Source organism: Clinocottus analis, unplaced genomic scaffold, assembly GCF_023055335.1.
Source record: "Clinocottus analis isolate CAN_PGR_092001 unplaced genomic scaffold, fCliAna1.0.p SCAF_24, whole genome shotgun sequence".
Taxonomy (NCBI): Eukaryota; Metazoa; Chordata; class Actinopteri; order Perciformes; family Cottidae; genus Clinocottus; species Clinocottus analis.
Genome location: NW_027175976.1, coordinates 4,524,655 through 4,539,512, shown reverse-complemented (window position 1 = coordinate 4,539,512; position 14,858 = coordinate 4,524,655). Strand labels below are relative to the sequence as shown.

Sequence of the window (14,858 nt, the reverse complement as noted above, 5' to 3'; positions counted from 1 at the left end):
GCTGCGGCCTCGCCTCGCTACGAGGCACCCACGGGGGTGTAGCGGCGGTTCATTTCCAGATTCATGTGTGACGGTTCGTCATCGGGAGTTGAACCCCTCCCGATGACGAACCGTCCGCGGCGTTTCATTGCACTCCGTCGAGCGGCTGCGAGTCGGCCCCACCACAGGGTGCGAGGAGCGGCTGGAAGCCGCCCTTTAACTCAGCGACTGTTCGCCCCCGATATTAAATAATAGGCGGCGGAATTGATTTTTGAAATCCCCCCGAGAATCCGCGGCACCTGTGGGGAAATTAATGAAGTAACTTAATGAATCCCTTAATTAAAGTAACTCCTCTCTAATAGAGAGCGGATGATGAAATACTCGCTGATTACTCATTAGAGCTTACTTTCAACGAACAATAACGTTGTCGGAGAACTGTCTCCGCACGGGGCGAGCGGTCCAAAGGTTGATTAAAGGTCACGTCGGCATATCGTCCGTACGGGGGCGGCACGACCAACCCACCGCGGATATCACCACTTGAAAGATCCGGGATTACCTGTTGACCTCCGCCGCCGCAGTAACATGAAGGTCTTGACTCAGGATGTCATTAGCATTTCAACAGGGACGACTCAGATTTATGTCGAGCAATAAATTAAGGAATGACCGTGATTGGCCGCGGCTTTGATTCTCACCGTCCTCCGAAAAAGCCTCGTCTACAAGAGACGAGCGAGCGCCGCGGAGCGCTGAAAAATGGAGCCTGGACCGGCCCATATTTTGAGGAAGATTGTCCTTGTTAAATGGCCGCGGCCCAAAACGTCTCATCGGCTTAAATGGCTTCTCTGTCCGAGCGGGCACGTCCTCCATCGCCGGAGCTTTTTCAAAAAAAAAAAAAAAAAAACGTCGCAGAAATACGCCAACTGCAATCAGGTCTGGAAACGTCTGCCAAACAATTTCTGTGTCACGTAGCGGCGCACTGGATGTGTGTGCACTTGTGTGTGTGTCTGGGTGTCTACAGTGTACAGTATTGTTCGTAAAGAAGTATTGTGAGATTGCAGATAGATGGAGAACTTATGTTTTTCAGTCACTGGAGGGATTACCGCAACTCTTTCCAAAACATACCCCCTCATGTGGTTGTGTGATGAGAATCCTTTCACAATATTCTCCTTTAATTTGTCACCCAATCGCTCTGGTTTCCCCCCACCAGGTCATTCGGTACCAGCAAAAGCGAAAAGGGAATCGCGTCAACGGGTCTCTGAGTGACACCGCGGGCCCATGATGTTGTCAGCCCGGATCTTTCCTGAGAGCACTGAGACGGGGGGGCGGACGCGACGACGGCTTTCGGACAAGCGGGACCCGGGTCCCGTCGGCGTCAAGTGGCGGCTGTCAGAGACGTGGTCACACAACAGCACGCACGCAGGACATCAGCACCCGCGCGCCGCCCTCGTCCACGCCGAGCCAAAATGAACCCGGCTCGAGATGGGGGGGGCCCGGGCCCAGTTATCCTAAATCAGTGTTTTATGGGCCCTGCATTATTTATGGCCAGAGCGAAGGTCACAGTGAGCAGTGGGAAGACCGGGGCTCCTACCTGTAGCGCCCGCTCATAACTCACCTGTCAACTCCAGCACCAAGCCCGGGATGATGAAGCACCGCGGCTCCCCAAATCTGACTGTGGGCCAACTTGCTCCTACTTAGCCTCTGTCTGAGACTGTGGCACTTGTCTGCCATGCTGGAACAACCGACTCCAGCCGCAATTATAATCCATCCCTCTCTCTCTCTCTCCTCCTCCCTCTGCGTGTGGTTCGCCTCTGTCCTCGCTTCAACCCGCCCCTTTTCCCCCTCGTCCTTTCCACTTGCTCGAGCTTCGAAAACATTTTTTTTAAAGCCATGCCTGACCTCAACGCGGTAACATTTACATCCTCTCACTTTCTTGTGAACGCTTGAGTACAAAAGGAGGCTTCTGCTTAACCGCTGCACTCCCGTCACAGATGTGAGCATCTGTTGTGATATAAATATGTAAGACGATATCTTTGTTTTTTTTGCATAAAAACAGATTATTTCCATGAAAATGCAAAATGATGGATCGTAACATCAGCACAGGCAGATAAATCATTGGGAATACACTTGGACATAAGGACATGTGTCATTTCCATCCTTGCGTCTATTTTTGGATTAAGAAATCAAATCACAACTGGGGGGAGCAGATTGGGTTTTTCTTCTTCTTCTATTATTGCAGCAAACAATATTTTGTCAACCAGATGGTGAGACGAGGACCGGCTGGGTTTTTTAAAGATCCGTGTGGTTATTTGTCAGAGAAGAAGAAGGAAAAAAGGATGCTTAGTGACTTTAATGTAACGACAAGTCGTAGGACTAACACTTGTGACACAGATGCAAACAACTGTTCATCCTCTGTGTCCGTTGTCAGTGAAGACCACGGGAAAAACGCTACTGTTCTAAATATACACAACGTCTATCTGCAAAAGCACATCGTCCCCAAAACCCTCCATTAACCGACAAGTCTGAGATTCCCTCCGAGCCTTCCCTTGAGTTGTGTGTCTCAAAACCAACAATAGCACTTCTTGTGAGCAAACGCATTAGTCAGTCATTTTCTAGTTGATGCCTTCGGGGAACTCATTTTCCATTCCGCGACATCCTCCACTCATCTTTATGCTAGCAACCTGATTTCATAACAAGCATAAACAATTTGTCTCCATTGTATTCTCTTCCAGCTCTGCCATGACCTTATTCATCGGTCCCCAGGCCCTCTGGGTGTAATGTATGAGCAGCCGTTCATTCTGCCGTGCATATCAAACACGAGCCGGCTCTCAGAAACGCTGCCGCGGCGGGCCGCCGCGCCGTCGCACCGTGGGCCGTTAACGCGGGTTTACATATTTTGTGTGGCTACTCTGCGGACGCTAAAACAAGTTACGAACACAACGCAGTCGTGCCATCAATGTACAGTGACGCTACAGCGGAATGAAGTGGTTGCGTGTGCCTTCGCTGATGACAAAGTTCTACATTTTCTACAAAAGCTTCGTTCCATGTCAAATGCGTTCAGGCGACAATGTCACTGAAGTTTAAATGAGCTGTGTTTTTACTACACAAACTGTGTCTGTACATATGCATTGGACATAGCCCGCTGGTTTGTGGACGCCAGTTTTCGTAATCTCAAAATTAGCCATTCGGGCGGACGCCATCTTGGTTTTTGTCCGTCGGCGTCTCGTTGTTGTTCTGGGGAACTAGAAGTGACACGAGAGGCAGGTTGCCGACCTGATCTCACATCCTGGACAACTTTGGATGCAGGCAAGCTGCTCTCTCTCTCTCTCTCTCTCTCTCTCTCTCTCTCTCTCTCTCTCTCTCTCTCTCTCTCTGTCTCTCTCACACACACATCACGGTTTGACTGATAGCTGTGCTGTTGCCGATGTCTAGCTCGGAGCTCCGGTGTCCACAGTTCAGGGGGAGGGGAGATGTGTGTCTGTCTGTGTGTGTGTGTGTGTGTGTGGGTATTTTTGACATTTGTCAGGCAGATAAAAAAAAAAAACCATCAGATATGAGGAAAAGAAGGTCAGTGTCTCTGCCATCAGATAGCGATGGTTTGGCATCTTGTTTGATGACTTGCTCCGCTCGGTGCGGTCCAGGCGAGCCAAGAGGTTGTCCGTATGGGGAGTCATGTGGGCTGGATTAAAATCCCCTCATTCGGCATGTGGAATTATTTAACCCGGGTGTCATTTTGCACTGTATGTTCGAGTAGGTGAAATGAATACAACCGTGTGTCGAGGATTAACACACATAATCCCGAGAATGAATAAACAAACCTTGGTCATAGACTGTGACCTTCTGCTCGGTGGTCCCGGTTAGTCATGCAGCTTGTGACAGCTGATTTGAGCGGAGAGGTTTTCCCAGAATAAAAGGCGGCGCGGCCAAACTCCTGCCCCTTTGCTCCCTGTCGCCAGGAGCCGCGCGAGCTGGGCTTAATCAAGAGGAATCGAGCGTGGCACAAATGTCCAATCAGAGGGAGCGTGAAGGGCACGCAATGAAATTGTTGGAGACCGTGTTTCAGGCACATGCTGGATTAAATGTATACTCCAATTGCTGCAACGAGGACCCAACGTACATCAAAACGAGCGTCTGCAGGGCTGGGTACAAATATCTGAAATATTGGCCACTTTTGTTGCGCAATTCAGCATTTTTTATTCGGCACGTCGACATGAAGAGTTATTGAACGAGATATCTGGAGTGTGAGAATATTTGCATGTGCACCGTTTCTAGTGCTTGTTTGGTTTTCAAAGTGATTTTGTAGAACATAAACTTGTTTTCCCTGGATATGTCTAGAACCAGGAAGGGGCACTACGCAGTATGAATCAAAACCCAGCACAAAAAAAAAAAAAAAATCAACCTTTTGGTTTGCTACATGCTCGTGTGACTCACGTAAAAAGAGATTGATGGTGACAGGCAATGATTTTGCCTGGAAACCAGATGAATCCGGAATTTAAATGCGGCTCCTAATAAACACGTACAGCGGTACTAATGTCGATCTGTCACTTTGAATGCGTCAATGTCGGGTCTTGTTCATGTTGACAGCACGAGCCAATGAATGCGTCCGCTTTCTTCATCGTACGTTCAGCGCCGGGGAAGGGGAAACGTCCGCGTCGAACACCGCCGGAGCACAAACGGTTGAACCGCCACACTTAAAACAGACGTTCACTGGCGGCCACGAGGGAATTACAATGGTTAATGTATGAGGCCTTAAATACACGGGAGCTGCCAGAGGAATGAAATACAAACGAAGAAATGAAACAAGAGCAGACTGAAGATACCCGCTGCTATAGATAGCGTGATTTATGCTATTCACTGTAATCAGGTTTTCTGGCTCTAAAAAGGAGGGAGCATTAAGGAAAGGAGTATGAATTGATTGTGGTTAAATGCATCAGGGCACATATTTGAAGTAATACATGTCGACGTCTATGAATGCATGCGGGGACGTGATGTTTGTTATTGAAATGAATATGAATCCAGTCCATTAACTAGAAAAGAGATACTGATATACCGTAACGCACACACGGAGAGCTATTCATCTGCTATTTTCAGGCCTCTCATACACATACCGTCAAGATCCGTGTCACCGCGAAAGCGTTGGAAGAGGGTCCAGTGAAAATGGAGGAAAGAAATTATTGATTGAAAAGCTGCAGTTACCTTTCCTCCCCTCTCCACCGCACTCACATGCTAAGATGGAAGTCTTATGCGATGCAGCACCTGGCCTCGAAACGGTTCCGTGCGCACGCTCCTCTTTTTCGACACCGCCATTGTACCATCGCACGTCCACAGTGGAAATCTATCCGAGTTCACGCCGCCGCATCTCGCGGCTGAATGGAGTACAGTGAGGGGAGGGGGGGGGGGGGGGGGGGGACGAAGCCCAAACAGCAGCTCATACATCATTAGACAATGGCTGCTAGATAAAAAAAAAAACCCTGTACTAACCCATATGGAGCCAACTAAAAGGCTGTCTCTCCATGCAGGTGAACAGAATGCTGAATACAGGGCGCCGTCGTCAATAACCTCTGGCTGGTAAACGAAGTTGCTTCGCCAATCCATATCGCGCAATTGACAAAAACCCCAGCTGGGCCCTTTGAATAGCTGCTGCTGCTGCTGCTGCCGGAGAGATGATTTGGCGTCGGCTCTCTCGTGACCTCTTGAAGCAGTTTGTGGAAGATGCTCTCTTCTCGGTCACTCATCGCCGTATTCTCGGGTAATCTTTGGAGGAAGTTCAAGTCGCTTCCGTTCAGCCGTTCAGGCCATCTTCCAGAGACATGAAAACCCACCACGTGCAGGGTTTGTTTGCTCCACTAATAGCGGAGTCGGTGCACCAATTTAGTCGCAAATGTTTCAACAGATATTGGTGGATCTTCTGTGGAGTCCGCTCGGGAAGCGATTCTTATAACCTGATCCGACAAATGTCACTGTAAAGCTCCGCCAAAACTGTCTGTCATCCATTGAAATAGCTCCACTGTGGAAACGTTAAAAACAACCCTCTCACACAATCCCGTGACATCTTCCAAAATGATTGAAGAAGAATACAATTTGAGAATTCAAGATTCCAGGTGTTGGGGGAGGCGACTTCCAAACCTCGTCCGTGTGTGCCGCTGCATCCGCAGTGCGTTCAAAAGCAAACCCCATTAATAAACATCCGTCGTGGGCGTCGTCGTCGTCGTCGTCGTCGTCGTCGTCGTTGGAGCCCTCCTCGGCGAAGCTATTCCACCGAGCCGCCCGCTAACTGATTGTCTCCTGCCAGGTAGCTTCGAACACAAACGCCAGCCTTGTATTATACATCATCCATAATCCCTGGCAGCAGAAACCGTCCCCGCTGCTCCTTAGTCTAGCGTCCCTCATTGGCTTTGACAGCTGGGCTGGATCAATTGGACAGGCTCTGACTCGGCCTGAGTGACGGAGCGTTCCAGACGGGCCATTCTGACTGTCACTTCCCTGAGAGATCACCAGCCGCCCCTGCCCACGAATACTAACAGAGTCGACATGACCAGGCGGGGGCGGGCGTTCGCCGCGAGAACTCGCGCGTGCGTGTGCGCGTGCGTGTGCGTGTGTGTGTGTGTGTGTGTGTGCGCACAGGTGGCAGGTGAGGCGCACCTCCAACATCCGTTCGGGCTTAATTGAGCAAAAAGGACCGGCGCACATACAAATGCCCACACACACACACACACACACACACACACACACACACTCCTTTGTTATCCCCCCCACCTCCCATTGTCCTTTCCTAGTGACAGCCCAGGCATTGCAGGACATGCAGGAAAGCCATTAATAAGCCCGGGACAGAGGCAGCTTGCCAACACCGGTAAACAGGGTTAAAGGTGAGACATTCACGCTACATCTGTCCTCAATCTGACACTGTAATCCTCGCGCTCTTTCCACGCCGGGTCGATGCGCTGTGGCGTTTTGCTCGAGCGCGCGCTTGAGGTCGGCGGTTGGCGCCCCCGCCGCAGGGACGGGAGCGCGTGTTGATTTTTTACAAAACATTTTGAAAAGGGGATCATCAGATATTTGCCGCGTGATCCAGTGTGACGCGCCGCCGTCACCCCGACTTTGTTCATTATTGAGACGGGACGGGTGTGAAACGACGAGCAGGAAAACAAACGAGAGGCAAAAGAACAAGGCGCTTTTCAGCAACTGTCACTTAAGACACGTCGACGATCATCACAGAGCGAGGCGGTTTTTGAAAAACTGACAACCGTATTTCATGTCAATATGCGCGGCGGCGAACAATTAAAGACTCCGCGGAGCCGACGCGGAGCTGGGGAAACACCCGGAGAACCCGACGTTCATGAAAAGGTGATTCGAGGGGCGCTGCCGAGCAATCCCAGAGCATGAACTTGCGCACGTGGTTACATCAGAGGCAGATAAAGGCTGCAGAAAAACATGCGACACAAGGACGAGCGTGTTGATGGAAAGAGAGAGAGGCACGCATGGACCTGAAACTCTGCCGAGGGCGGGAAGAGATTGAACTCTGTGAGATTGAGGTGAACGCGAGGTGAATGGCGGTGCCCGTCCGCCATGACACCGGGATGAACTGGACAATACAATAATGCCAGGCCCGCGCATCGCACACTCGGTGTGCACGGTATTGATTCTGGTTTCAAATTGAATGAACATCTTATCAGGAAAAAAAACAAAAAAACCCATGGGACTCCATGTGTTTTTGGCTGCGTCTGTCAGCGAGGTATGAAGCAGCAGGAATTAGCAACGTTGTCATGCTAATAGCCTGGGAGCTAGGCCATCCTGGCACATGGAGGATACCACTGTGTGTGTGTGTGTGTGTCCTCAGTCACTCCACACGAAGGGGACACACTCAGCCACTGCAGATGTTTTCGCTCGGCGTACGGCGGACCTCCTCGGGGCACAACATCTGCACATCCTTTGCACATTTGACACAGAGCGCTGCTCATCTGCTCCCGTATGTGACGCGAGCGGGCCCCTCATCGTTTGTCCGTAATGCACGTACAGTAAATCAGTCTGTGTGTGTGTGTGTGCATGAACCGAAGGGACACACACTCGCATGCTCGGCATGTTGAGTGTGTGTGTCAAGTTGGCCTGCTTTTTACATACAGATTGGAGGCACATTAAGTTCATGTCAGTGGCAGCTAGTCTCAGGGGAGGAGAGGCATGACGTGTGCGTGTGTGTGCGTGTGTGTTAGCTAGAGTACAACGATGCCCTCTGACACCCTTAAGTGCAGCTGTGCAAAATACACAATGAATGTGACAAGCGAGGCCACACTGTGCTGCATGTGTGTGCATGTTCGGAGGAGGGAGGGAGGCCAGAGGTGTAACATCCGAGAGGACATGATGTCTCCCATGAGACGATGAAAGGAAGAAATGATGTCATAAATAAGGAAGTATATTGCCATTTTGTCACAGTTAGTGTGGTCTAATGTTTTAGCTCTACTGCCCAATGATGCTTGAAACAAGGGGCAAACACTTCTAGGAACATGCCTCTTGAACAAACTGCTTGAAATGAGGTGATTTGAATTGGAAAGAATTGTGTTTATCTGCACTGTGAGCACGATCTTCCAGCTGCTTCTTGGAAACTTTGCTCACTGGGAAACTTATCTCCATGTTTGTGGGGTTTTTTTTCCTTCTATTTCCCCCCAGTGCAGATGTTTCTCTGTCATCTATATTATGCCACATGACCAAGCTGCTCACAAAGCATATTTACACTATATTACTCCACTATATATTACTATTCAGCATCCACATGGCTGGCAGGACATGACGCCGTCACAAAGTCGGTGTTTCACCCGAGATGTGTTCGCCTAATGTTGTAGGAAGAAGATGAAGGCACCGAAAAGATAAATGAGGTCGACTGACGCTCAAGACTGCTTTTTCTTTTCTTCTGACAGCGTTTCCCCACCTGCGTTTATTTTTATCCAGCCTTGCTCAATAACATCAGCGTTGAACACATCCCCTGCTGCGTTCAAGAGAGTGAAGCAAAATCAATAAGAAATATTACAATTAGTTTTGCATGTGCGGAGGGAAAAGGTTAAATAGGCTGTCGAAAGAAATAAAAAAAAAACAGTAATGTAGCTGTGTAGGAGACGCCTCGTCTTATTCTCTGGATTTCCATATAGATGACAAAGAAAATCACAATTTTCATATCATAATATTATCCCACTGGAGATTGATTAAAGCGTTGTCTCGCTGTAATCCTCACTTTGCCACCCTGATTCCTGAGCAGGAAGAAAAGAAATGCTCGCTGATGACACTGTCGAGCAAAACGACCACGTCGAGATGTTGTCTGAGGACAGCCGGTCTCGGCCACGGCATCACTCCTCGCTTTGAGACAACCGCACCATGGGAGAGTCGTAACTGGGAATGAATTGTTAGAACATGCTCAAGTAGGAAATGCATCCAGCGAGGGGCGATTCATTGTTGTGCCGTGATTCATTCGTTCCACCGCTCAGCGCTCTAATTCCCTTCGATTCCCTTCATGTTTCACAAACAGGAGGGTGGGGAGGCTCCTCCAGCGAAGGAGCGCTGCCAAGAGACGAATCCAAATGTGATATGTTAACATATGCGAGCCGCCGATCATCTATAGGACCCGCGCCTGCCGAGACAAAAGAGAAGAGCAATCCTCCGATTTGGCCGCGGCGACTGGGAATAGAAATGAGTCACGTCGGCGCTAGCGGCGCTAGCGGCCCTGAGATTCTTTACCGGGCGTTGTGACAAACGGGAGCGCGGCGGCAGACGCGTCACCGTCGCCTTTTAAGGTCGACGGCTTCGATAGCGGCGGTTCACGTGCTACTACTGGAAAAAGGTACTCTCGTTGACCTTTCTCCCTTTTCGAAAAAAAAACAATAAACCCCATCATGTGACGTGTGTGTAACACGGGGGGGGGCGATTTTCACACTTTTTCCAGCGTATGGGGATTCAGGTTTAGTTGATATGCAGTATGGTGAAAGCAATCAAAAAGTCCGCTTCGCCGCACTGTCAGTCATCTGGACGGAGGCCCGGCCTTATTACCGCGGCTCCAGCTCTCACGTGCGCTAATACTGGACTATAAATCATTCTAATTTGATGGTCCCTCTTGGTCAAGTCTGATGCATTGCTATGCACTTCAGAAAGCTGCATTAAACCAAACATGTGACTGACACACACACACACACACACATACACACGCGCGCGCATGCATACGCTAACCACTAAGCTAACCCTCCCGAGCCTTTTAAACAGTCCCACTGTGAGAAGCCTCCATATGTCGCTGTGCAGCGCCGACTAATGAGCCAGAGCGGAGAGAATACGCTTTACCTACAAGGTTAATAAGTTATTGCTATATTTATCTTGAAAAATAGGAACGCGCACATTATTCAGCCCGCTTCTTCAAAGGGGAGAGTAAACACATTGTGACAAATAAATCTTTTGGGGCGTTCAATTAATGCAGCTGGTGGATGGAGCTGGAGGGAAACCCCACGGAGAGTTATCGCTGTGTGTCATAAATCATATCTTGAGCTTTGATGGATCGTTGGACAAAGCAAGCCGCTTGCCAACGTTATCTAGCGTCGGTTTCACAATGAAAGGATCATCAGTGAAGGTAAACACGGTGCTTTAAATTGCCGATCTCGACAATTACGCATCATTTCATCGTGCCGTGGTTTTACCGAGCTAATCAGTGCGTCACCTGTCCCGATACAACTGTGAGGATCCGAACCCCCCCCCCCCCCTCCTCCATCTGCATCGGAAGCTCTGATTAACACGGGGGGAGGAAATCAGAGGAGCTGATTGTGGCATCGTCAATAAAAAAAAAGGTCAGTTTTAAATATTCCTGTTGGAGTGGCGAATATTAAGAGCTGAACAAACTGTGAAAAGTGAACATCCGTGGGCTTAAAAAGCCTGAAGAAAGCAACTCGGGACAACAATAGTCCAAAGAAATGCCTGCAGGGAGAAACCCAGTGCGATGGGAAAGTGCTCCGCATTCAGAAGCATTGTCATTTCTCTGCGCGGTGGGCAAATAAGTGTTGCCCCTTAATTTGGTTGGGAATGGCGACAAAGCAACACTCCTCCAAATCAAATCTCATGGCTCTACTTTCCGCGTGATTACACAATAACTCGGAGCTGACTGATTGTCTACCTCCAGAAAACGCTGCCAATGCCCCTGAATGGAGGATTGTTGGATCGGCGCTGCCCGTCTCTATTCACGCCGGCCGCCGCCGCCGCCGCCGCCGCAGAGGAGCGAGTGCTAATGGTGATGAATAGTAATGGCCAAAACCTCTTAGGATTGAGCTTGTGGAACACAAGGAAGCCTGTGCTGAGTGCAACTGCTCAAGAGTACATTATTCTCCTGCTTTTTGTGTTGTTTTTTTGTTTGTAACAAACGTCCTAAATCATTTGCGTTTTGATTGAAATACAAATGTTTGCGGGGTTTTTTTTAAGCTCCCCATCTTTCAGGGAGACGTGTTTCAAAGTTCCCCTTGTCCTTGCCACAGACAACCCACCCGTTAATGAAAAATTCTGCCAATACGAGCTCGGAGGCTCGGAAATTCCACCACTTTATAGAGCTCATAAATCAAACAATTGTCTACCTCCACCATCAGGCAAGTGGGGAAGGAAGATAGCAGGAATCTCTTTTCATTTTTATCTTAGCTGCCGTTTCCCTTCCCTCAATCTTCTTATGCTTTATTACTGTCCATCCTCTTTCATCTCGCTCCTTGCTCGTTCATGTTTTTTTTTGTTGTTTTTTTTAGAAAGAAGGACTTGTGAGGCCCCGAGAGTTATGGATTTACCAATTGCACCTAATGGCTTATTGTGCCCCAGAGGAGGATAAAGGAATAATTTAGCATACAAAGCGAAGCAAAGGGGCCTCATGCTGTTCGAAGATGCACTGTGGATCAACGGCCAGTGCTCTTTTGGCCACAGATGAGAGAGTACACTAGATATCACCAGGGGGATGACTTGTAAATGGCTATGATCGTGCCCACAGGGATCCACACAATGTTATTCACCCCCTCTGTATTACTGTCACACTGCTGGCAACACAAGTCCAAAATGGTGGCAGACGCCGCTGGAGGAACTCACCGTAACACGCAGGAATAGTACCCCACGTCGTCCAGCTCGGCGGGCCGGAACCAAATGGCGTCCTCCTCCTTGCTCATCCTCGCGCCGTCGAAACTGATGGGCTCCTCGAAGTCCCCGTGTACTGCACTTTTGTACCACATCAGGCTAAGTCCCGCGCTCTGCGCATGGCTGTAGTTGGCCCGGATATATCCATAGAACAAAGCGCACTTAATCCGTACCGGTTCCCCCAGAAGCACCTTGTATTTCAGGTAGTCCACTGACCAATCCGTGCAGCCTTCCACTGAAAAGAAAAGAGGGACAGAGGAGAGGAGAATTAAGCAGGGAGTTACTATGAAAGGCTTCTGAGGCTTTTTGAGCCAATGCACATCATCGCCAAGCCAGGCAGAGGCTATTTGTAATCATGAAAAGGGTATGCGGCAACCATGACAAGACCACTTTCAGAGCTGGCATCAGTCTGTCGGTTCATGTGCTTTGCCAGCAATCCTTGTATCACTATCAATCAAGACCCGCTTTTTTTTTCTCCTTCTTCTTCTTCTTCTTCTTCTTCTTCTACTACCTCCATGCAGCACTGAGGCACAACGTCCTCCTTTTTGGCTTTTTCACAAGAACACACAGACTAAAAGGACGCTATTCGTAATTATACACACCGCAGCTCATGGCTAAGTGTGCCTGAGTGAGACGTTCTTATAACCTGTAAATATGTTGAACGCTTTCATTACAATTTCCTTTCCCATGTTAAAAGGAAACTCCCAACAAATCCATCGCTGCATTCATTCATTTGTTCCTTCCCCCGTCTGCCCCTGCACAATATTTCTACTTGACTCGCGTGTCACCATCTCATACATAAATTGAGTCTACTGGCGACAAACTGTGCGCCCGCCGCCGTCCGTGTGCGTTCTAAACGGCGGTGATGGCACTCATCTTACGTTTGACCCGAGAAAACAAGACGCCGCAGTAAATCTGCAGACCTTTTTCCACAGTATCCTCTCAACAGGATGTTTCCAGTCAGACAAATAGAAGAGGGGAAGAAAAAATAAGAGAAAAAAAGCAGTTAGTCTCATGTTGTGCTGCTGCACATGTCAGGGCAGAGCAACGGGGGTCTCTACAATAAGACAATTAATGAAGCCCACCAACTGCCAGTCAAGGAAAGTTGCATTATCTATCCACAGCAGGCTAATGGGTGGTTTTGATCCCCGGGCTTTTTCTTTTCTTCGCCATCTTTGGGTGTATAAGAGATTAATTAGTCACACCGACGATTAAATTGACATTAACCTCGTCTCCACGTTTTGAACGGGGCACATCACGATGGGTTCAGGTGATCGGATCAGCTCCTCCTGCAGGATCTCCATGTCGGAAGGACAACCGTGCAGTAGGGTCTCAAGTGAAATGACTTGATATTTTAAGAATCAGATAAAAGCTACAGAATAGGGAGCTTAGGCCACTTTTGAAACAGATCAACTTTGATAAAAAAAAAGAGTACTTCTCCTTGTTTTTTACTGGGTTGTTTATTTAAAAAACAAATTGGACACACACCCAATCAAAAACAAGCTGTCAGCGTGCTCTTGCCTGATCCATTCCACCCCCGTCTCCCTGTGCCTGACATCCTCTTTTCCCTCGCCTCACCTCGCTGCATCGCTCTTCCTTTAAAAACAGCTGGCAAGCACAGCTGTCGAAGACTCAACAGGCTTCGCTAATTGAGCCTCTATAAATGTTTTATTTACCAAAGAAGCAACTCGGGCACCAATCAGCGAGGTGCGGCGCGTGCAAGAGTCGTTGGTGGTAACCGGTGGGAGGCGGGATGTTGGCGGGGAATTGATTAAACCACGCGGATTCATGTCATTGTGCGGCATTGTGTGGTTGGGTGAGGGTCACGCTGGGAGCAGGCAGCGGCAGCACTGGTGGGGGTTTGAAGGCCCGCAGAAAAGATGGAGAGAGAAAAGCTGCAGTGGAGCCCAGCAGCAAAAGATACATCAGTTATTACAAATTGGCAGGAAGAGAAGTCAGAGTCATGAGTATTACTACGTTGGCACTTCATCAAATTAGCACACGGCATACGTGGAGCCGGCCGAGAACAACTGTGCACAATGTAAAGAGGACGAGGGCCAAGATGGGGTCATTTCGACCCCGGGCCCCGCAGGAGTTTAATCTGCATGCTTCATTTGTCCAGTTAACGGTCCAAAACCTATTTTATTCACATTAATATACAGCTGATAAAAGCAGCACGTCCTCGCATTGTAGATGCTAGTCGGTTTTACTTCATATACAACCTAAACAACGTATAAATGATCAAAATAGTTGGTTAAATTTTGTAATTTCTAATCGTTTCACAAATCCCACTGCATCCATGTTCTCTTGAGGATGTTGAAAAGGCTTTCTGGGAAGTTTAGGATAGCAGTTTAACATCAAAAACTCCAAAGATTAGAAATAAACAGCTATTTGAGGGCGAACGTTGCCTTTAAATGTCCCAGGTTTACCGTTTGCCCTGCGATTTGACCGTCAGGCGGACTTGACAGCTCATTTTACTGCTAACGGGGACAAATCTTCAGCACCTCCTCTGATCCGGTGTGGTCTCGAACCAGCAACGAGAAGTCTCCGTCTTCAGTTGGCGAACACTGCGTTCAGAAGCGACGCTTCGCCGCTGCGTCCTCAAAATCCTCCTTTTTCATTTCCCCAAAGTAAGAAAAAAAATAAATAACTAAATTGTGCAACCAGGAGCGAGGACTGAATAAACAGAGGCGGAATAAAAGCAAAAGCTCCAGTCGGCTGCGTGTGCTCTGCGAGCCACCCAGCACACACACACACCCAGC

The 14,858-nt window shown here is 48.8% G+C and overlaps 1 protein-coding gene across 3 annotated transcripts in view; it reads right to left on the bottom strand.

Annotated features, from left to right (window-relative positions):
• The window catches only part of LOC137793910 (interleukin-1 receptor accessory protein-like 1), a 182,337-nt gene that overhangs the window by 98,157 nt on the left and 69,322 nt on the right, over positions 1-14,858 (bottom strand). For all 3 annotated transcript variants that reach the window (XM_068590344.1, XM_068590346.1, XM_068590345.1), the window contains exon 3: positions 12,052-12,331. In XM_068590344.1, the coding sequence (XP_068446445.1) occupies positions 12,052-12,331 (280 nt within the window). The remainder of the gene's footprint in view (positions 1-12,051; positions 12,332-14,858) is intronic.